This window comes from Anastrepha obliqua, chromosome 1, assembly GCF_027943255.1.
Source record: "Anastrepha obliqua isolate idAnaObli1 chromosome 1, idAnaObli1_1.0, whole genome shotgun sequence".
Classification (NCBI taxonomy): domain Eukaryota; kingdom Metazoa; phylum Arthropoda; class Insecta; order Diptera; family Tephritidae; genus Anastrepha; species Anastrepha obliqua.
In genome coordinates, this window is record NC_072892.1 from 162232494 (window position 1) to 162257469 (window position 24976).

The window sequence follows — 24976 nt, forward strand, 5'->3', positions numbered from 1 at the left end:
TCAACACAATCGGTTTTTCTTTTATTTTAATTTGCTGTATCATCTGAGAAAAAATTATCTATTGTAAGTGCGTCGAGCGATCGAAATTCATAATAGTCCTAATCTTCAACGAATGAGCTCCATAATACCAAATGAAAATTCGTTCGATCAGCACTTTCGACTACAGTCGAAGATCGAATGTTGCTCATAATAAGGGCCATAGAGTTTGAATGGCAAAAAAAGCCATTAGAGTAATCATGACTTTAAATCGACAGCAGGAAAAAGTTAGGAATGAACACCAAAAATACTACGATGGATTTACATGGCTGCTAACTATGAATCAGACCTACTAGATTTCCTACGGGGCAGCAGTCGGGGAGAATTACTCGGCGAGGCAATCAGTAACAAACGCACTAACAAGGCTACAAAGAGTTGCAAGCGTATAACAGGACCCATGCGTACATATCCCACGACAGCAATGGAGCTTCTTCTAAAACTCATACCCCTTCACATTCATATCCAATCCCAAGCAAGGAGGGTTATCCTAAGAATAACCAGAGCTTCAAAATTACCTAAGGCATTCATTAAAATCGCAGGAAGTTTGATATTCTTGTTGAACTAACCACTGAGATCTCAATACCATGAATCATAATGCTACCGATGCTCAGTTTTTTCAAACGCTACAAGACTGAACTACTGGGCAATACAAAGGGAAAGGGTTGTCTAAATCCTACAAGAAAACCGAGAATACATATGATAACAAGGTACAAAGACTGATTCCTCACAGAAGAATAGAGGTCACCGGGCTAGTAAAAAGATACTCGGAAGCGCTAGGCACGATTACACAAATATTTTAAGCGGATGTTACGCCTTAGAAAGCTACATTCACTTTGACCTTGAAAGCAACTATAACAACAGAAGCATAGCTATCCGTACTAATAGCCAGGCAGTCAACTCTTTCCAGGTTACATCAAAACTGGTGCTGGAAAGTCTTGATAAGTTGAATATCTTAGGTCAGCACCAGATACGTATCCTATGGGTCCGAGGGCACATAAGAATTATTAAGAACGAAATGGCAGATAAATTAGGCAGGAAAGTAACTGCGCATTTAAGCGAGTCTCTTATAGACATCTTGGCAACTAAACCGAACCTAAACTAGCCTAGTAAAGAGGGAATTCAATATGTCTACTCGGAAACTGTCAGAAGTTTCCACGTTCACTCCTAGGGTATAAAGAAGAAAATAAATAAGGAAACTTCTTGATGTTGGTCTTGTGGCAGATAAATTTGCAGCCATGCCAGACGCAGTCCAATATATCCCAACAGATTGCCAGCTTAGGTAATCGGGACCTCAAATTCATGACGAAATTTAGGTAATTGTTGTAAAACGAGCCAGATGCTTACAGGGTCCGGCACTCGAAGTGTAACCAACATCAGACCGCTCGCGCATCTGGTGCATGGGCATCAGCTGTCTGTTAGTTGGCTAAATGACAGTCCAGAGCATTGTTTACAAGCGCGCGGAACCATTTTGCGGAGAGTAAACGCGAAAAAAGAAAATCTGTAATGGATTTCTTGGCTGGAGAATGGATTTTTTGGCTAGGAAATCACAACCAGCTATTGTTCGTGAGCTCGAGCACCTTAAAGTAAATAGAGTTTTTGTTTATCGTACCATTACCCGTTACAGAGATACTAGTAGCATCGCGAAACGTCATGGAGGTGGTCATCAAAAGACTCCAACGTCACGTAAAATGGTTCAAAAAGTGAAGAAGCGACGACGTGCCAATCAAATGGCGAAATAACTGAAAATTTCTGACCGTAGCATCAGCCGCATACTGAAAAATGATCTTAAAGTCAGGCCTTATAAGATCCAAAAGGCGCATGATCTCACACCAAAGCAGCAACAAGTCAGATTTGAGAGAGCGAAGGAGTTGCTTCGCTTGGCTGAAAGCCGTCAATTTCCGAACATTTCGTTTTCTGCCGAAGAAATTTTTCAAATTGAGCAATTCGTAAACTCCCAAAACGATAGAATTTATTTGACCGACTCATACTAGAATTTGAGTCATCGATTGGCCACCAGGAGGCAGCACCCGCCACAGGTAATGGTTTGGGCGCTCTCCAATCGATTTCATAGAGCCTGGCGTCAAGGTAAATGCGAAATATTGTCGGGAAAGTATTCTGGAGATTGCTTTGAAGCCGTGGGTAGAAAACATTTCGGTGACACACCATGGGCGTTTCAACAGGACTCGACACCATCTCACAAAGCGCGAGTGAACCAAGAATGGCTAAGTAACATCGTTCCGAGCGTCATAACGTCCACACAATGGCTTTCAAATTCACCAGACGCGAATCCAATGGATTATTCTCTTTGAGCCATTTTGGAGAGCAGGTCCGAACTAAAAGATTCACCAGTCTCGATGCGCTGAAAAAAGCCATTGTCCGTGAGTGGGCCAAAATACTTACAAGTCACATTCGGGCTGCTTGCGATTCGTTTCTGGACCGTTTCAAGGCTATAGTCAAGACGAAAGGTGGTCATATTGAGAAAAAGTAAATTGATTCTTAGTTTTGTAATATTTTCACCCATTCTTTACTTTGAATTGAATAAAAATAATTTTCCAAACAAAATGTATGCCCTTTTTACTTGGTTACACTTCGAGCGCCGGACCCTGTATCTATATATATAAAAATTAAGCCGAAAAAAAGTGTGCATTTGTCTCCGGTAATCTCAGCAACGCGTGTAAGGAAAACAATGAAAGTTTCACACATTGTTGGTGTTGCTTTGGTAAAGGTTTCTGTGAAGTTTGGTTGAAATCCGATAACGCGTGTGTGTGCGGTGCGTCGGTTAAGTGAGTGTGTTTTTGCTATTTGCCGCACGTATTTTTTGTACCGCACATAGCATTCATTAGAATTGAATACATTTTGGTCGTGTGTGTCTGGGCCGATTATTATGAAATTTGGTATATATATATATTTTTCCACGGTGAAGGTTAGTATAATATGCTAATTGATTCCACTCGCCACCAGGTGGCGCTGCCGAAGGCCCAATCGAGGACCCGGGTAACCCTGGGATGTGTTTTTACATTGTGGGTATCAAATCAAAGCTACTGATGAGTGCTTTAATACAGAGTATTTTTTAGATCTCTGAGTGACCAGAGTCTCGAGATATAGCCGAAAAGGTGGACCAAGGTATCCTTGGATGTGTTTGTACAATATGGGTATCAGATGGAAGCTGTTGATGAAAGCTTTTAAGTGAAGTAATTTTTACTGCCCGTTTCCGGGATAAAGAAAGGAGATGGAGCTGGAGATGGAAGAGGAAAAGGAATAGCTACAGGAAGAGGAATACCACTTATTATTAAAAATTTAAAAAAAAAAGTCTAAAGAAATTTTAAAATGTTAAGGGGTTAGGGGTAGTCAGAATTTTCAAAAAATCGATTTTTTTTTTTTTGCATTTTCTTAAAGTATAATATTTTAAAAATATTGTGTAAAAATTTGAAGTGAATCCGACAAATACTTTTTAAGTTATTCAACAATTAACAAAGGGCGCTCGGCCGCTCCGGAGCCGATAGCAAAACTTTAAATGCGTTTTTCTCAAAACTATGTTTTTCAAACTGGTGAACACTGTAACTTAAAAACCGCTACGTAGATTTCAATAAAATTTATACAGCTTTTGAAAAACATGAAAAACTTGTGCCTGATCGAAGGATTTTTTTTTTCAAAAATTTCGATTTTTTTTTAACAATTAACTGTTGGTTTTTTTTCTAAAATCTGCAAAAAATTTTCTGAGGCCGCCATTTTGTTCATTTTGAAAAAAAAAAAAAGCTTCGATCAGGCACAAGATTATCTATTAATAAAACTAATTTTTCTTGTCCGATTGGTTTTAGATGAATCTGCAAGGACTTGTGATGTTCACCGCAAGGGACTTCTGGAGAAACGGGCTTCACACAAGCAGCGATAACTTTTGCAATTATTAATTTTTTTTTGTGAAATTTTGGTGAAGTCAAGTTAAAACATGATGTTTTTATGCTATGTTTTTATTTTTGTTAAATAAATTAATTAAGTAGCAAAAAAAAATTCGTGAAAATCATCATTTTTTCGGGCCTTTGACTACCCCTAACCCCTTAAATATCCGCTTATTATATAAACGTTAATCTGAAGTCAGTTATAGCGAAAAATTCATTGTATCATTGTTGGCGTGATTGGTGATCGTTTCCTTAATTTTTTGCAGAAAGGTTATGCTAATATGAGATATTACCTATATCATTCATATATTTACGTACTACCTGTGTACTCACAAATATACGGTTGAAGCAAATATATGTCAGTTTTTTTACTTCGCCTGGAAAAGTTTATATAAATTTAAGAAGAGTAAATAGAACTTATTTATATCAGACTTCACGCAAAAAAGTCATTTGCACCTGAACACTTAGCTGGGTTAAAGCGGGGGGGAATAGAACAGTTCTCTTCTCCTTTTCCGCTTTTTCGCACACGTAATTGTATGGGATGAGTGCCCGATGGCACATAAAAAGTCACTGGAAGCGCTTGATAGGACATTACGGGATTTTCGTAGTAAAAATGAAATGTTTGGTCGTGCTTTAGTGCTGCTGGCAGGTGATTTTAGACAAACACTGCCTCTTATTCCTCGAGCAACTGTAGCAGATGAATTGGCTGCATGTTTGAAATCATCATATTTGTGGACATGTTCAAACACTCAAACTAACTACAAATGTACGTGTTCTAATGCAAAATGATCCATCAGCTGCTGAATTTTCACAGCAATTATTGGATATAGTTCCTGTCGATAATTTAACTGACTTAATAACTTCACAACCAAACTTTTGTCAAATAAGTCAAACGAATGAACAGTTAATTCAAATTATTTTCCCAAATTTGCCTCAAAATTACAAAAATCATAATTGGCTTAGTGAACGAGCCATCATGGCTGGCAAAAAATAAAGATGTGAATGAAATGAATGCGGCTGTTTTGGCTAACATACCAAGTCCAGAACAAACATATCGATCCGTTGACACTGTTACAAATCAAGATGATATTGTAAATTAGCCCACTGTATTTTTGAATTCCTTTGATTTACCTGGATTACCGCCACACATGCTAAACTTGAAAATAGGAGCACCGATTATTATGTTGAGAAACATAAATCAACCACGACTATGTAATGGCACTCGATTAACAGTTAAGAGATTGATGAATAACGTCATTGAAGCAACAATTTTGAATGGAAAATTCTCTGGTGAAGACGTTTTAATACCGCGAATACCAATGATACCATCGGATATGCCGGTAGAATTCAAATGTTTTCAATTTAATATTGTATACCAAAGAGCATTACAATAAAAAAAGTAATAAAGTAAATCACATCAAACGTTTTTTAATTGCTACTACTATTTAAAACTTTCTTCATTACTATTCATGCGCGAGAATTTTTATAAAATACACACAGTATTTTTCGGCTTAATTTAATTAATTAATCCAGATTTTTTTAAAGACGACCAGCGGAACGGGCGGGTTTTCGCTAGTATATCTATAAAATTTCCATTAGTTTCAATAACCTCCTCGATACGGCTCCGGAATCGATTGCCTGCCCGAACCAAATGCCTTTTATTCCCCCTTATTGACCATAACGGTATTAATTGAAGCCTTCAGTGAAAAAATGGTATTATGAGGATGCTTATTGATTTCACGCCCAACTACGTCCCAAACGTAGTAAACCAGTTGATTCGGGTAACTTCGGTGTTATGTGATCATGGAAATTTTCAGCCATCAAATCTTGTGTCGCCATCGCTTTGTGTGAAGAATACTCCTTTCTTATACATGTATGGGCTACCACCGCGTACACTATCAATCCAGGGTTTCACTACTTTCTCTAGAACCTCGATACATTCGAGATCCTTGAGTAAAGAAGTGTGACGGCATGGCATGTTTTTTGTTGCTCGCAACACCTAAGACCATAACAATGGCTGGCAATTCCGTGTGCATGACAAAAGGAACCTATGTAGGATTGCAGCATAACCATTCTGTCATTATTTCCGAGGTTGGCCTTTTGATCTTGGTCAACATTTTTTTAAGACAGAAAAAAAACATAACATCTCAGGCTCTTCAGGGTGTTTATTTAGAAGGCTTTTTCATATTATAACACGCTGTTGTCATGTTTGCTCCAACATAAACTGTCTTCTGCGCACAACGTCGGACTTATACCGGAGATCTTCAGGAACAACTCGACGAATAAGACCCTCCGAAGCATTAAGCTCCTTCACAACGGCCCTTATTGATTTTGAAGGGCACTCGTCAAAGAACACTCACTCTTGTTGAAAAAATTCTGCAGATCGGAGTATCACAACGTTCCTCGTGTGCTTTGCGAATCTTATGGTCGAATGAACGAAGGGGCGCATTTAAGAAAATTAGAGATTTCTAATTCGGTAGGATTTGCACATATAGCCACGATAACTGCGTGTCTCTTCATTTCTTGAGTTAAGTTGTAGTCCTTCGTGCCTTATTTGAAAAAGAGCAAAAAAAATAATAATGGTTTCGGGAAGTTATAGCCTCATATATGCATGCCCTAAAATAGCGAGTGCACCCTGTAAATTATGAAAGCAACTCCTGCACCACCAGCAACTAACTGGTAACGTAACTACTTCAATGGCTGGTCAAACAGTAACTAGTAAGTGCAGCAACACGCCCGTGATGAAGGCATAGCTATTTTTATACGTAATCGCTCCTTTGCTGCAAGAGTGTCGAAGTATGTGTTACCTCATGGAATTTGGAAACAGGAAATGGAATCACTGACCAATGGTAAAACAAGCCCACAAACAAACGTTTAAAGGCAAATGAATAAACTTTTTTTTTTTTGAAGCTGCAAAATTTCTGCCACAGCCAAGTTAGTTTGGTAGATGCTTGCGTACAAATGCCTGTAAGTACAATCAAAAAGCAATTTGCGTTATTTTTCAATTCCAAATAAACTTCAAATTTAACCCAATTGTATGCGAAAAGAAAAATACTTCAAAATCCCAAATGCAATGCTGAATGACCCACTAACTTCGTTTATGTGGATGTGCAAGCAAAAAATTCAATTTGCTGCCTTTAGGCCATCTCAAAATGAGAAATTGTGCAACGAAAAACAAAATTGTGAAAAAAATTATAAAAAAAATTATGAAAAAAAAAATTATAATATGAAAAAAAAAAAATTATGAAAAAAAAATTATTAGAAAAAATGATTAAACAAAATTATGAAAAAAAAGTGTTATGAAAAAATTATGAAAAAAATAAATTATGAAAGCAATATCGATCTGGCTGGCAAAGCGATTGCAGCGAAAGCAGCGACACGCATGAATGCTATATCGAAATGGAATAAGTATCTTGGCCATTCGGCCACACTGAGCAGGAACACCGTTACCTCTTTCGACATAGACTATCATGTAAGTCTTCCATCACCACCCATGCTTTTCTCCTGTTCACTCCCAACTAGGGAAGAATGGAAGACAAATCTTACCGAAATCGATGGCCCTCAGATTGTATATACGGATGGTTCAAAACAAGACGGTAAAGTGTAATTTGGAATCTTTTCCAATTCCCCTCACATCAATCTATCATTTAGATTACCCGACTACTGTAGTGTATTCCAAGCGGAAGTATGCGCTATCTGGTATGGTGCGAAAACTCTCTTAGAAAATATAGGGTTTTTCAGTAAGAGCGCTTCAACTTTTGAACTTTTATGAATAAAACACAAACGGTTTGACTTTTTTAACTAATTTTTTTTTATTATCGAGTTTGAACATATAGATTTAAGTATGAAATTCGATTTCTTTTGCATGATCACCGCGTGCACGTTTTACGAAGTCCAATCGTTGAACCCAATTTTCGACCACTCTTTTGCATAAATCGGCCGAAATTCCAGCAATTTCGCGTTCAATATTGGCTCTGAGCTCACAAATCGTCGCCGGCTTGTTACTGTAGACCAATGACTTCACATAACCCCAAAACGGGACGGCTTGTTAAATGGACCGTAAAATGGCCGTAATGCTCTTAAAGTAGCAGCAAAAGAACGATTATTTTCATAAAAAATTTGCACGATTTGCAATCGTTGTTCAAGTGTGTAGCGTTCCATGATGAAATAAGTGTTCAGAATTCTGTCCACGTTATCTGGATACCGGGCCACAGTGATCATTGATCGAGAATTTCACAGCATTGCTGATCGGAGGTGGCGAGTGGAAACTACTTGCGTTACGACCAGACAAATCTGGCCATCCTACAATCTGAAACAGACAAAAACCCTTACAAGTCTTTCGAAACACGAACTAAGGCATATAATATCTCTTATCACCGGCCACTGCCTTTTGGGCACTCACGCACGTCGGCTCGGGGTTCCTCAAAACGACCTGTGCAGATACTGCGAGGACGAAGATGAGGAAGTATCGAGCAGACATTTGCTGTGCAGTTGTCCGGGTCTAGCCAGAAGTCGACTCGCTCTTCTAGGCTCTCCAACAATTGACAATCTTTCAGTACTCTCGGACCTGAAAATCGAATCTCTCATCAAATTTTGGAAACGAATTAATATCTTTGACCAAAATCTACAATAAAAATCTCGGTTAGGTGGGGAAATCATTTAAAATAATGAGCTTTAGGGCAACACAACGGACCCAACTTGCGGTCTATGTGGCATTCCGATGCGGGGTCACCCTTAAACCAACCAACCAAAAAACATGTATAAAAAAAATTATGAAAAAATTATAAAAAAAAACTTTATGAAAACAAATTACGAAAAAAAGTTATAAAAAAATTCTGAAAAAAAAATTATTAAAAAAAAACTATTAAAAAACAAAAACTGTGAAAAAACAATTTTATGAAAACAAAATTATGAAAAAAAAAATTATAAAAAGCAATTATAAAAAAATAATTATAAAAAAACCAAAATTATGAAAAAAAGAATTAAAAAAAAATTGTGAAAAAACAAGTTATGAAACAAAAATTATGAAAAAAAATTATGAAAAAAGAATTATGAAAAAAAAAATTATGAATAAACCAATTATGAAAAAAAAATTATGAAAAAAGAAATATGAAAAAAAACATTATGAAAAAAAAATTATGAAAAAAAAATTATGAAAAAAGAATTATGAAAAAAAAAAATTATGAAAAAAAAAAATTATTAAAAAAAATTATGAAAAAAAACTTAGAAAAAAAATTATGAAAAAACCAAATTATGAAAAAAAAAACAAATTATTAAAAAAAATTATGAAAAAAAAACTTATAAAAAAAATTATGAAAAAACCAAATTATGAAAAAACAAATTACAGTGCCAGCTCGCTAATCTGAATTAATGATTGCAGACCCTGATTCGGATTAACGAGATATTCGGATTACTGGATGTGCTGTTATTATGCTTATAATTCACTATATTCGAAAATAAAACAAAAGCCAGGATTTCAAAACAAATTTATTTTATTTTTATTAATCAATAATGAAAAAATTAAAGATTTTTATAAATACATATGTATGTATGTATTTACATATTACGTTATTTTTTAACGTAGATAATTAGTGATGTAGGTTTGCTTGTCTTTCAGTGCACATGCTTCTAAAGCCTTGTTCCGCAATTATTTTAGCATTAATATAATATGTAATCCGATTGCAGACCTCGTTCCTTTGCCCAATCTATTGAAATATTTAAGGCCTGCAGAGCTTCACGATTTTTAACGTGTTTCGTAATTAAAGGCTCTGGCTCCACATTTTCTGTGTCTGACTCTGAACTACTACACGAAGTATTGTCAGAGTTCATAATCCAGCTAAGAACTTCATCTTCAGAAATATGCACGTCATTGTTGCGGTGAAATAAGTTGGTTATTGTGCGAAATTCTTCTGTTTCTTCAACACGATCATTCTCTGGCAACTCTTGTTGTAACAATAATAGAGGGATGTTATCATCTGAAGCCCACCTCTGAGAATGAATATGCTTCCAACAAGACTTTATAGAAGAATTGGGCACCCTGTCCCAAGATCGCTTAAGCAATTCACAAGCGTCCTTCAAACTGAATTGTTTCAAAAAAATGTCTGAATCATCCGCTACAGAGCTTACCAGTTCACACAAGAGATCTTTTTTGTAAAACAGCTGTGTTAGTCGTATCGTTATCCATGGGTTGAATAATACTAGTACAATTTGGGGGTAAAAACATAGTTTTATATTGCCCACATTCAGATACCAGCGGCTCTCCATGACATTTCGCATTATCCAGTAACAATAAAGCTTTTTTGGGCAAATTATTTTCAATTTGATAGTCTTTTACCTGTGGTATAAAAGATTTAAAAAACCATTCAGTAAAAATATATGTTGTCATCCATGCATTTTTCGATGCGTAATATTCAACAATATGTTGTTTTTTAAACGAACGTGGATTTTTTGATTTCCCAACCACAGCAATGTTAAGCTTGTGAGTTCCAGATTTGTTAGCACAGCACAAGAAGGTGATTCTCTCTTTGCTCATTTTGGTACCAGGAGCAGACTTTTCTTTACAATGCACTAAAGTTTTTTCTGGAACATTTTCCAAAAGAGTCCAGACTAATCAGCATTGTAAATTTGGTCGTCAATCAGATTTTCACTCTCGATAATGTCATAGAGCTTATTTTGAAAATCAGGTACAAGATCAGGTCTAGCAGATAAGGATTTGCCGCATATTTTCAAAATTCGCACAGAAAATCGCTTCTTAAAATTTTGCAACCATCCGTCACTAGCGTGAAATGATTGATTCGGATACATTTTTTGATGAAGTGATTTAGCTTTTTGTCGTAAAATTTCTACTGAAATGGTTTGATGCCGTGACCGCTTCTCTTCAAACCAAGCATACAATTTAATCTCTAATTCTTCATCCTCTCCCGATTTGAGTGTCTTGCGCTGTTTTAAAAGTTTGGCATCAGAATTCGCAGCAAATCTTATAAAAGAATAAATATGTACATATGTACCGTAATATTTACAGAATACATTTTTTACACAGGTTTTTTACCTTTTAATATTTTCAGCATTTCTTTTTATGTCGCAAATTGTGAAGCTCCTACACCAAATTTCTTTGCTAAAACTTTTCCTGATTGTCCACGATTTACTTCTTCTATTATTTTAAGCGTATCAGCTAATGACAGTGTTTTATGTGCACGTTTTTTTGCCATGTTATTTAAATTGATGTTTTCGCGACTAATACCACAACTAAACTATTCGCAACAAGATAAATACACACTTACATACATAGAAGGCTCTGTATTTCAATAATATCCCGTTAGTTTTAAAATTCCGTTCATGGTTTTGTAAAAAAGCAGACTCAAAAATAAAAAAACAAAAATTCGGTTTAGCGAGCTTGCAATGAATGCGGACTATAGAGCACGTAATGCGTCATAAATTCAATTCGGATTACTGGATAATTCGGATTACACACCTTCGGATTAGCGAGCTGGCACTGTATAAAAAAAAAAAAATTATAAAAAACAATTATAAAAAAACCAAAATTATGAAAAAAAGAATTAAAAAAACAATTGTGAAAAAACAAATTATGAAACAAAAATTATAAAAAGCAATTACGAAAACATAATTATAAAAAAAAGCAAAAATTATGAACCAAAAATTATGAAAAAAGAATTACGAAAAAACCAATTATGAAAAAAAAATTATGAAAAAACCAAATTATGAAAAAAAAATTATGAAAAAAAAATTATAAAAAACAATTATAAAAAAAATAATTATAAAAAAACCAAAATTATGAAAAAAATAATGAAAAAAAAATTGTAAAAACAAAATTATAAAAAAAAAATATAAGAAGCATATACAACAAAATAATTATAAAAAAACAAAAATTATGAAAAAAATTATAAAAAACAATTATAAAAAATAATTATAAAAAAACCAAAATTATGAAAAAAATAATGAAAAAAAAATTGTAAAAAAAATTATGAAAAAAATATAAAAAGCATATACAAAAAAATACTTAAAAAAAACAAAAATTATAAAAAACAATTATAAAAAAATAATTATAAAAAAACCAAAATTATGAAAAAATAATGAAAAAACAATTGTTAAAAAACATATTATAAAAAAACAAATTAGAAAAATTATGAAAAAACAAAATTATGAAAAAAAAGAATAAAAAAAATTATAAAAAAAATTATAAAACAAAATTATGAAAAACAATTATAAAACGAAAAAAATTTTAAATATTATAAAAAAAATTATGAAAAAACAAAATTATAAAAAAAATTATGAAAACAAAAATTATAAAAAAAACAATTATAACAAAATAATTATAAAAAACAAAAATTATGAAAAAAAACTTATAAAAAAAGTTATTAAAAAAAAATTAAAATACAATTATAAAAAAAAATTCTTAAAAACAAAGTATGAAAAAAAAATTATGAAAAAAAATTATGAAAATAGATATTATCTATGAAAAAAGAAAATTATGAAAAAAAATTATGAAAAACAAAATTAGAAAAAAGAAAAATTATAAAAAAAATTATAAAAAAATTATAAAAAAAATATAAAAACAATTATAAAAAAAATTATAAAAAAAATAGAAGAATAGAATTTGAAGCAATTTTCCTGTAGCCAATAGCGCGCATTAGAAGACTTATTTAAACAAAATTACAAAAATACACAGGTTTCAACATAAAAATTTGTATAAAAATTACGCAAAATTAATTCACTTCGTAAAAAAAACATACGGTACACTAGACAGGGCTAGTTTACTAGGGCGGCAGCCCTTGGTCGGGAAAAACCCGAGTCATTACGGTAACGTAGAACCGGCTGCCATGGGAATGGCTTTCACTTCGTCAAATTCTTCGCTTTTTTTTGCAAATTAATGACCGCAACAGCAGTTTAATCCGATTTATTTTATATACAATTTCTTAGTGGAATTTTCTTTTATTACGTTATCAATTTTTATGTGTTACAGACTACTTAAATAAAATCTTACAAATAAAAAAGTGAAACGAGACATATGATAAAGGAGTTCTGAATGTGCATATGTAATTAAATAATATTATATAACGGTACGGTTTACATGTTTCATACCAGTCAGTACAAAAAAAGAAGAGCGTAAATTGGCATAGGAAACCAATTAAAAAATGCCGGCACTTCGTCTTAACGAAAGGCATTATAACTGGTTATTGGAAAAAGAATACATTTTTCTTATAAGAAACTAAAAAATATTCGTAGGAGCAAGTAAAAAACTGTTTTTTCTTTGGACATAGATATATAAAAGCCAAATATTTCATTATATTATAAATAGATTAAATTAGACTAAATAGAAGTACATACAAAAGTTGTTTTACTAGTGAAAATTATATTTTACAAAGCAATACAAACCGATATTAAAAACACAAAAAAATAACGTTTAAAAAATAAAGTAAATTAACAAAATAATCAGTTGAATTTTAGTAAATACGCAGTGTTTAGTGTTTAGCTAAACGTTTTCTTAATGCAGTCATACTACTAATGTTGTTGTTGTAGCAGCAAAAACATCCTCCATACATGTACGAGGAGTGACACTCCTTAACCGGATATATAGTAAATCCAGGTCGTTCCAGTAACGTATAACCGACTGTCGGCGGAACAGTCATACAACTAATCAACTTTATTTAGAACACCACAGCTAATTTCCGTTGCATTGCTTACACGATGAATTCTAGTTTATGTGTGCAACCCCATTGAAACCAAACTCTATGCCACTCTTCAGTCTTTGTTTGCTGCGGTTTTAGGCTTTAATCTTCCAGCGTAAAGTTGGATAATTGCAAATGTTGCAAATTGTTGCGCGCCTCAAAGTACGCCGTGTCGGTGGGATTTTCAGGCGTTGGCACAAAAGGCGGCTCCTCGTTTTCGATATTCTTCCAATCTATGGACTCGAAGAAACGCATTTGCTGCACCTCCTTTGCTGCCGGACGCAACGTGGGATCGATTGTAAGCAGTAAATCGACTGCTTCAACTGCTTCAGCGGACAAAGCTTCATCACCCTCTGGCCATTCAATATCTAAAAAAAGGAAACAATTATTTAGAAGAAAAATGAAATCAGTTAAGATGCAAAAAAAAAATCAAAATGATGCAAAAATGTTATTTTACTTTTATTCAGAATGTTGTCGAAAACTTTTTGTGGTGTTTCATCGTTGAAGGGCGGCAAACCCGTCAAGAATTCGTAAAAGCAAACGCCGAGTGCCCACCAATCAACAGCCGGTCCGTGTCCTTGACGCAACAATAATTCGGGTGCCAAGTAATCGGGTGTGCCGAGTATACGTTCAGTGGACTGCCGACCAACGCCACGCCGCACCGACTTTGGCGTGCGGAAAGGTGTATTAATACGTTTCGGCGTTTGTGGTACATTATTGCCCAAATTGATGGGTGACATGGTAAGATCATCAGCTGGCATTTTTAAATATTGCACATTCGATGCCTTCTCTGTCGCTTGCTCCGATTTTTTCATCTCCATCGATACTGGCAACGCAAAGCGTGTTGATTTGAGTTTTCCCAACAAGCCACCATCACGATGAGGCAGCTTTTGGGATGACACAGGTGTCGAAAAGACAACATTTGTGACATGCTCACTGAGAGTCTGTGGCATTTCATCGTCCGAAAGCGAGCGCACTTTCAGCACACCGCTAATTGCTTTACGCTTTTTCGGCGTGCTGCTACCGATGTCAAGAATATCGATCTCTTGTGTGAGGCCGGTGCTGCCACAGTTAGATACCGAATTGGAGCCGTCACCTTCCAGACTGGGCGAGTTCTCAGAACGATTGAGCAGATTTAGCTTGCGTTTCATGCCCCTAAAAATTAAGAAACGGAAATTTTAAATAAAATTGATGTTTGCTTTGTGCATAAAAACCTCATGAATTCGGGACGTTTGAAATTTTTCGATAGATTGCGAAATGGCGAACGCATACTGTTGGCTTCGCTAGTAATGTTCGTGTTGTAACTAAATGAATGTGTGAAAAACACAGTGCGTATTAAGATATTTTTGATTTTGAAAATTTTTTTTTTCTGCAACGCATACCTTCGCGAATAGTCTGAGCAACCTGTATCGTTCTTCGAAATGCACATATTGTCCGCCTTGTCTAGTGAGCCTGTGGTGGTGTTAATCTGCGAAATGGAATAGTCACTCTTACGACTGGATACCCCGGAGTCCTCTGTGCCTTTTGAAATACGCAAACGCTGTGTTCAAAAAATCCGTGTTATTTTAGTGCATAAGTTAAAGTAAAGAATTTTAATGGTGCAGTAAAAAAATTAAAATATACTTCTCCACTTGGAAAATTTAACATATTAACATTAACATATTTTAGTGCATAATTTAAAGTAAAGAATTTTAATGGTGCAGTAAAAAAATTAAAATAAACTTCTCCACTTGGAAAATTTAACATAGAAAAATTGCATGCAATAGCCATAGAAAGCTGTTAATTGTGTTATAACGAGTAAGAGATTGTGTTATAAGAAACATTCATTTTTTTTTTTATTTTCTATCCCTTTACCACATCCAGCACAAAACACACACCACTTAACAAGGCACCTCATCATATACAATAAACAACGAAAGGTGTGGAATTTTTCATCGAATACCATAACTAAAAAAATTTAATTGATTTCGTTTTTAATCTCACATTTAATCCCCAGTCCAAAATACCACACAAACCAACAAACAAAAAACATACGCTTACACACCTCATCCATCGAAGGTTTTCGAACTATGCTAAACTCAAATGAATCTCCTTCTTGATCACTCTGCTCCTGCACCTTAATTAAAACCTTTTTCTCTTTGAGACTATCTTTAAATAGTGTATTATGTTCCTGCTTGTAAAAGTGTATACAAAAATAAAAATTCATTTTTCTCATACGGCATTTTATATTAAATTTAAACCGCTTACATTGCAATTCGCTCTAACAGCAGTAGCAGCGCCGTTCATTTCCTTACTAATGTCCACAAATCCGACGTGACGAGTATGCGTAGGTGCATTTGCACTGACACTTGCTTCATTGTTACTTGCCTCTGTTGATGTGCACGTGTAATAGGAGGAATTACTGTCGGTCAATTGCGTCTACAAAATCGTAAGCATAGTAATTCATTTAACTTCTCCTAAAAACAAAAACATTTTACAGTTCAAAATTACTTTGGTGGGGCATGTGTGCGTAACAGAAACATTTAGCTCTTCCACCGAAAAGAACGGAGAGACTCCAGATATTTTACTATCACTAGCTCGTTCTGCTTCATTCAAGGAAGTATCGGCCTCACTATCCGATGATTCAGTCATATCTAAAATAAATAAATATTTTTCAATATAGCGCATCATGAAAATTATCACACTTTTTACGGCGTCTATTCATAGCATTCATCAGGTTTGAAGTGCCAGTTCCACATTCCATTTTCTTCTCCGAACCAAAAGATAAATGTGAAGTCAGCGAAAGCAACTGGCCCGGTGTTCGTGTATTTAGGGTAGGCGAAATGTTTAATAGATCAGATATTTCCAAATCTGAAACTTGTAGTTATGCAATTAGCAAATTTGCTCATAGTATTCACCTTAAATACGCTCGCAAATACAACAAATATTTATAGTTTACCTCTTCTGTTGTCAATTTTGCTTAACCCGAAATCGGTCAACTTTACATGGCCAGCTGCCGATAGCAGCATATTGTCCGGCTTTATATCGCGATGCACAATGCCATGCTCATGCAAATATTGCAATGCTAGCGCAACTTCGGCCACATAAAAGCGCGCCACTGCTTCGTCAAAGTAGCCATACATGGTAAGCAGCGACTTGAGATCACCACCCACCATGTACTCCATCACTAAATATACGCACGCTAGCGATTGTAGTGAGTAGAATAGACTGACACAAAATGGACTACGTGACAACGCCAATGCATTTCGTTCTGTAATAACTTGCGATACCATGTTTTTATTTATCATCTCCGATTTGCGCATCACTTTGATGGCGTACAATTTGTTTGGATCATTGTTTTTGTAACCCAAAAACACCTTTCCAAATGCTCCACGGCTAATGGGTTTGATAATCACAAAGTCGTTGATTGTTGGGAGCTGAAAGAAGAAATCAGTCATAAGTTATAATATCTACATGTAAATGAGATTTCTCTAGAACATGAATGATTGCCAACATTATTAAGTATTTGGCACTGACTTATCCAAAGCGCACTTTAAACTAAAAGCAATTGCAAAAACAATAAAACCACGCAAAACGAACATCAAATTGTGTTCGCCAAGTAACTGCACTTTACGATCATATCAGTAAAAGTTTTCGCTATTTCACAATTAGCAATTTAATGGTAGGCCAATTAAGAACGCATTGCTTTGTTCAAATTGATAAATACCTTAGTACACGTTTGATTCTCCGGCTTGGTTGTTAGAATATTTATTTTATCTAATAGATGTTCCCCATCGAGTACCATAGACGATTTTTTAGGTGTCTTATAATCGCATTGGTGGTACTGCACAGTTGCAGTCCCCTCTTTTTCCATGACACGAGCATATAGTGTTCCAGATGAATTTTTACCGTACATATATTTTGTACTTCTCAAACAAAATCGAAATATGACAATTTAATATAGACTTCTCTTGAACTATCGCTTAATTGATTGATTTATAACATATCCCATAAAATATCTTTCAAAATTCGAGCGAACGTTGAAAATGATGAAAATGAATTTGACATAACTGCCAATGTAGTGCTGCCAAGTTACAGATTTACATACAGAAAGGAAATTTTACGGGATATTTTACAGTGAGGCCACACTTGCCAATTTAGAAAAGAAGTTGAAATTGTGAGCCCGAAAGGACTTTTAAGTACAACTAATTCTCTTTTACACGATATTTTTTGTCCGAATTTGATTTAACAATAGTTAAATAGAAAAACAAACTTTGTTCTTCTCACGCATTTTTTAGTTTTAACACGATTTTCAATATTTTATCAATTTTTCTTAAATCTCATAGCACAAATAGAGTGAGATTTTTCGCCGCATGTACGACGCTTTTAAATTAGTGTCAGCAAAAGTCTCTTAGACTCGGTAGATTTTGCTCTCGCCGTTTAATAATTTATTTCTTTTAATATAATAATGACATAAAATGTGTAAGCACGAAATAAATTCTTAAGTGAACTCTAAAAAGAATTTTTAATATTGTTTTCACCTAATTCGCTTTTTACACAGATTTTTATTTTATTTTTCTTACAACGTATTTAAACGTGTCAAAAGAGTATGAGATGTATATTAGATACACTTTTAGTATAAAAGGAATTTTGCAAGGAAGTTTGCAAGAGCTGACTGTAAATTTAACAGGAAAATTGCTCTTGATTACATTTAAATTGCGCTAAAAACCTAATTATATATGCAAAAAGTGAAAAAAAATCCTTTTGTCAAGTTTGTCTAGTAAATTGTCCTAGAAAAGCACTAAATATTGGTCTTCGTATTATTTTTTATTTTACACATTTGAAAAGGTTAATAATAAAAATTGGAATTTTTGTGAAGGTGCGAAAATATTTAAGGTGTTCGCAGTGCCTTACAAAATATTTACATACGTCAATGTTTTGTAGCTTTTTGTAATAAAAATATGTACTGTTTATTCTATATTTATTGTCATATTTGGATCGCGATACATCAGTATTTCACCTACACAGCCAATATTGCAGTCCAATATCAGTCGATATTAATCAATTCATAGAAGGTTAGCCCAATAGAGCTATAATACTTTTACATGTGTTTTGTTTTTGTGTAGTCGTTCAAATTTCAATGAGAATGTAAACAAGGAAATACGGCAAAAACAAATAGCAGGACACTTTGAATTCTAATCAGTAAATTCGCCTTGGAAAAAACCCAGTCATCTGCCTAAGCGAATTCACTTTGTGTGAATTTGCCTTGCATGAAAATTTTGTAAAAACATGGCAGAGGTGCATTAAAAGTTATTTATTTGATTGAACGATTTGTTGAATTTGAGGTTGAATGTGAAAAAAATTGCCCGCTCCGTTTACACTAAGCGATTTTCATTTAAACGGTAATCAGGTATTTAGTAAGTGAAACGAAGTTAAAACGCGAAATAATAACACCCGATTTAATGCTCTTGAAATTCCAAAAACTTTATGATAAGGATTTTATTGATTTTATTATATAATATAGTATTACAATTTTTATCAGATTTTTTATATTAGTTTTGGGAAAAATAAATCCATTATTTTTGTCTAAAATGTTTGTGCAAGTAGTTTAAAACTGTGTAATGATCGATCTTTATCTTGTGGCCCTCGTCTACTAACTTGTCAGTCCACTTCGATTATTTCTGTGATTTTGTCAACATTATCGACAATTTCTTTAACATCATAAATCCCTGAACGGAATCGACGAAACCAAAATTGCACGTAATAATACGTTTACATATAAGTAGATGGTCAACTTTTTCGCGCTTAACTCCAAATCCGTAATTAAAAAGCGCGATTTCCCATACAAAATTTCTCTCCCAAAATCTGAGATAATAAAATAATCCTAGATAATAACGATACTTTTCGACATACAACCCTGTGTTTTCTGTGTTATCGATAATTATTGATACGAATGTAAGGAGAAACATCAAAATAAAAACTAAATGAAATGGATGCCAGCAAAAAAAAACAGGTCTGTAAACATAATGGTAATAAAAATTTTGTTAAATATTATTAATTAAGGATTCATTTTACAGAAAAAAGCGCGTGTCCATAAACGTTTTGTCATCTTATACTTATTATAAAATGTAATATAGAATATCCCATGCGCATTGCTGCCATAATTTTTTGTAACCTGCATAAGTAAACGTCGCCTTCGGATTTCCTCCAACTGTTTATTATCCTTGTATTTTCTTCATATCGTTAATAATATTTAAAGAAACCAAAAACACCGAAATATTCCACCAATGGTCAATTTTGCAGGTAATCTGCCATATGTGAACGGGTAGATTAATTTGGTGGATCTATAGGTGATTAATGCATACCTATGTGAACGAATTATAAGTAGCTGTACGGCCGCAGTATCGACACTATAAACATCATTCACAATTCCAGCGACCTGGCTTTCATTTTCCCCTTTATCAAAGAAAAACTGTAAAATATACGGAATTTTCTCCTTATTGAGTTCCATTGTTAACAGCCCGTAATTTACAACTGAATGGAACAAACAAAAAACAGCAAAACAAAATTTTCTGTGTGTAATGTCACCTTGATAACATGCATAAACTTTAAATGGTTTAATCGATACTTTATGAGATATCGATCACAACAGACATCTACCGAGAAAATACTGGATTTCTTTTTCCTCAAATGATGATTACGTTTTTGCTGGCGTCCAACTGTCACTTTGCTCTCCAAATATTTATTTGATGGATAATTTTTTAACTCTATCAAACGCCTACTTCCTAAAATAGGAATAATTACTACGAATGTCAAGTTATTGGTCCATATTTTCAAACTACGCGCCAGAAATTGGCAACGCTATTTTTCTCAAATATTGAAATCGCGAAGCAGCGGTTACGAGAAATTAATGAGGGAGCAATGACATCGATGGCCTGTGCTCCAAAGTGAACAACTACCTCACCGACCTTTCTCGCTTTTTCACTGCGAGGAGTCTCCAACTTTCCCCCACTAAGTCCACGACGAACCTCTTTACCACCTGGACAAAGGAGGTCAAACTGCCTCTCAAGGTAAAAGTCGATGACACACCAATTCCGATGGTAAACAATCCCAAAATTTTGGGTGTAACCTTCGACAGTTAGCTCACCTTCTCTGCGCACACGACCGCAATTGCCACTTAAGTCCAAAATCGCAACAAGGTACTCAAATCGCTTGCCGGCAGCACTTGGGGCAAAGACAAAGAATTCTTGCTATCGACATTTAAGACAATTGACCGTTTCTAAACTACGTTGCGCCTGTCTGGTCACCTGAAACTAATGACACGCAGTGGATAAAGCTCCAGATTTGCCAAAACACTGCCATTCGGACAGCGACGGGTTGCCTCCTGATGTTCCCAATACAACACCTTCACAACGAGGCCAATATGCTACCTGTCATGGAGCATAACAAACTGCTCAGCAAGCAGTTCCTGTTAGGGTGCTGCCGTAGGTTTGACCCTTGCAAACACCTGCTTAAGCCAGAACCGCCTCCCAGGCACGTCAGGAGACACCTACTACACTACGCCGACGAGATCCGGGACAAAACAAATAGAGACCTACTGGACCGAACAGTGTTTAGACAGACATTAAACAACATTCACCCGGAGACTGTTGCCACCTTCATAAGCTCCCGTCCAGCGAATGCCGTAATCGGAGTCCAACCACCACCTACAGCAGATGAAGAGCTCTAGCTTCCTCATGAGACCCGCGTAACACTGGCACAATTACGTTCTGGATATTGTAGCAGGTTAAACTCATATCTATCCAGAACTAGCGTACCCTCGCCCGCTTCGCTAGACGATAAATTCAATGATTTGCTGAAAGAGAATAAAATTAATACGAAACAAAGCAAATTTTTGATACAATTTCATTCGAACTTTATTGTAACACTTTTTGGTAGACAACGTTTTTGGTTTTTTCATCTTTCGCGTGAATAATGACGATGGTTTGCCAACTCGTGAGCAAGCTACATACAATTGTCCATGAGAAAAAATTGGGTATTCTAAATTAATACCGCACATTTGTAGAGACTGTCCTTGCGCCTTATTAATTCTCATAGCAAAGGCAAGGCGAATAGGGAACTGCAAACGTTTGAAATCGAATGGTAAATCCGCCGGAATCAGTGGAATTCAGGGTATCAAAATGTCTTCTCCTTTGTACTTCCCTTTCAAAATTGTTGCTTCGATAACGTTACCCATTAGCTTCTTCACAGCGAGTCTGGTACCGTTGCAAAGTCGGGGCACATTACTATTGCGCAGCATAATAATCGGTGCTCCAATTTTTAATCGTAAATTATGAGGTGGTAAGCCTGGCAAATCGAGTGAGTTTAAGAATTCAGTTGGATAATTTACGACCTCATCTTGATCAGTAATAGTGTCCATTGACTTACTTATACGCAACTATGTCACCAGGTATTTGATCTAAAATAGCTGAATTTATATCATTGACGTCCTTATTTTTCCCAGCTAAAATTGCTCTTTCGCTGAGTCAATCATGGTTTTTGTAATGTTGAACTATGTTTGGAAATACACTCTGTATCAATGCCTCTTTAGACTGTGCAAAAGTGCAGAAATTGTTAGGCAATGTTATCATTCCTGTTGTTTTTGAAAAAAGGTTTATTTTTTTTGGTTAAAAAGTGTTTTTTGAAGTTTTGAAAAACACTTCGCTCTAACAAATTTCTTCTCAGTTAATTGCTGAAAATTAAATATTTTGAAAAAACTATTTTTTTTTTTATTTAACGTTTTTGAGAAAATTTTGTTCTTGAAAAAATTTCATACTTTTGTAAAAGTTTAAATTGATTTGTTAAAAAAGATTTTTTTCCGCTTTGAAAAACACCCCCTCGAAAAAATGTATTCTCTATTAATAGTGGAATATGAAATGCTCTGAAAACACCATTTTTTTTTTAAAGTTTGTTTGGTTTTCAGAAAATTTTGTTTTGAAAAAATTTCATTCCCTTGAAAAAGTTTTATTTTATTTATTTTATTTGTTTAAAATTTTTGAATTTTTTTTTTTTGTAATTTTAGAAAAACACCTCTTCGAAGAAATTTCTTTTATCTTTTTGAAGAAAATTTGGTTTTAAAAAAATTTCATGCTTTCGAAATTTTTTTATTTTACTTTATTTCTTCAAAATTTTTGAAAACAATTTTTTTTATAATTTTCGAAAAACACCCCTTGAAAAAATGTTTTCTATGTGTCATAGTGGTATTCCATTAACTTTTGGATTATAGTCAAATACTTACAAATATCTACGCTTTCACAAATAGCAACAATAAACAAATTTCCTCAAAACCAAAAAATTTACTTTTTTTTCTAAAAAAATTCTAAACAAACAACGTAATAAATTTAGAATTTTGTGTTCACGAAAAAACAGTATTGTTTTTATTGTATTAACTGAAAACCAAAATGTTGCAAAAAATCAAAACAAAACTAAATTATTTTTTTGTGTTCATTTGGTCCATATGTTCCATAAAAAGTTGATATGGTAAATAATATGCAGGGTCTGATACACGCAAATTTCCATTGACCATTATAGTGACAAAATTATCGATCACCAATTCCAACAGGATTTCAAAATCAGAGTTGGAATGAGTTGTTGTGTGGTGTACTTCTGAAAAAATGAGAAATAAACAAAATAATGAAGCACCATTCATTTTAAATTTTCCAAGAATTTTTTTTATCATTTCGCGTTTCTTTCCTTTTTCATTCGATTCCAACATTTGTTCATAGCCGAAAACATCGTTTGCAAACGCATTCATTTCCATATAGAATTGGTCAAAGAAAGCATTGCTCAATTGAATTGAAACATTATTTTCATAAATACTTAGGACCTTAACTAATGCACCTTGGTACATACCTAACGCAGATATTCATCGCGACCTTGACATCGATACTATTGATGAAACAATACGAAACGCTAGCAGAAGACACATAAATAGACTATTAACGCATACAAATCCTATGATGAGAAGACTACCAAATAAAGAAAAATCTACCCAAAATCGGCTTAACCGTCAAACACCAATAGATCTTGCAAAATCCATGTAATCAATTGTCAACTAATCGTATATGTCAATGTTAACCACTTGTTTTTAAATAATATGTATATATTTCTTCTAAATGAGCTTGGGGGCATTGGCCCTTCAATATCACTCTCATTCCATCTTTTTGTAAATCAAATTACTTATTGTCTAACGACAGGTGTAATATTTTATGGAAGAAATAAAAAAAAAAAAATTTCTGTATACAATAACGAAAAATTCAAAAAAAGTTGTACACATAAAATGAATGTCGATTCGAAACTTACTTTAATCTAAGAATCGAGCAAGTTTTGTTTTGTACAATATTTTGATTTTTTCTTTTTTTTATATGAAGAAAATATTTAAAAGAAATTTTTTTTGTTAAAAACCTTCCCCTAGTGGATCCCTATAATATGAAAAAAGAACGAATAAAATTGGCCTCGTATCGGCCCAAAAAAATGCGTACAAACGAACATCATTTCATTTTTATATATATAGATTGACCCCGACATATGTACGTAACTTATGTCCGGCATGTGAAGGCACCCCGCACGGCACTAACCACCTTTTCACATGCCCTTTAAAACCCACTCATCTAACACCCCTCTCCCTTTGGACCCAACCCGTCGAAACAGCATGTTTTCTGGGCCTACCGTTAGATGAGCCTGACGAAGACAACCGGTGATATACTCTACACTGACGGGGTCCTCTCTTACTACTACAACAACAATAACAAAAACAGCAACAGAAATTAATAAAAAAAATTACAGGAAAAACTCGAAATGGAATCGTCCTTGATATTTGTTGCTGCAGTTTGAAATCTACTACATACATATAATATTATTTTTAGCAGGCTCTGGAATATCTAAAGAATCGGAGTAGTCTCTTAGAAAATGCTTCTTAACTTTCTCATGACTTTTTAGGCTGTTTTGGTGTATTAAATAAGCAGAAAAAAATGAAAAATTATATAAAACTTTCTGTTGTCTGACAATCAGCTGTTTCGGATTTAACTTCGGATCTCGCGTAATTTTCATCACACCTCAAACTAATTTGCGCGGAAGATTTTTGTGACAATTTGGTGCAAAAATATTTGTTTTATTTTTCCACGATTTCTTATCCTATAATAATATATGCTCATACAGCTCATTGTTTCATCGACGTCACGAACGTGCAAAGGTCCAAAAATCTTTCGCAGAATCTTTCTCTCAAACACTAAGGGACGCCTCATCGGATATTGTCATCGTCCAAGCTTCTGCGCCATGCGTTATCATGCCAGTGTTTGTTTTGTTCTGATTACTTACTTTTTTCGTATCTCTTCCTGATTA

The 24976-nt window shown here is 34.3% G+C and overlaps 1 protein-coding gene across 4 annotated transcripts; it reads right to left on the bottom strand.

Moving 5' to 3' along the window:
* Nucleotides 1–13282: 13282 nt before the first annotated feature.
* LOC129239280 (serine/threonine-protein kinase greatwall) lies at nucleotides 13283–17651 on the bottom strand. Of its 4 annotated transcripts, none has more exons than XM_054874675.1 (10): nucleotides 17325–17651; nucleotides 16557–17034; nucleotides 16310–16474; nucleotides 16109–16251; nucleotides 15866–16036; nucleotides 15663–15791; nucleotides 15001–15158; nucleotides 14833–14922; nucleotides 14076–14773; nucleotides 13283–13986 (listed from the first exon to the last, which is right to left on the bottom strand). In XM_054874675.1, the coding sequence occupies exons 1-10, from the start codon at nucleotides 17511–17513 to the stop codon at nucleotides 13721–13723; spliced, it is 2487 nt and encodes an 828-aa protein (XP_054730650.1). In that variant the 5' UTR covers nucleotides 17514–17651; the 3' UTR covers nucleotides 13283–13720. The 4 variants fall into 4 exon arrangements, with proteins under 4 accessions (XP_054730650.1, XP_054730667.1, XP_054730658.1 ...); XM_054874692.1 differs by having other exon boundaries at nucleotides 16310–16468; nucleotides 17325–17650; XM_054874683.1 differs by having other exon boundaries at nucleotides 15663–15788; nucleotides 17325–17650.
* Nucleotides 17652–24976: the final 7325 nt, after the last annotated feature.

Coding starts and splice junctions, on each gene's coding strand:
- LOC129239280 (XM_054874675.1), bottom strand. CDS start 17,513: ATGTACGGTAAAAATTCATCTGGAACACTATATGCTCGTGTCATGGAA. Junction 15,159..15,662: donor GAAAACCTTCGATGGATGAG/GTGTGTAAGCGT, acceptor TTTTGAACACAG/CGTTTGCGTATTTCAAAAGG. Junction 13,987..14,075: donor CGACAACATTCTGAATAAAA/GTAAAATAACAT, acceptor TCCTTTTTTTAG/ATATTGAATGGCCAGAGGGT.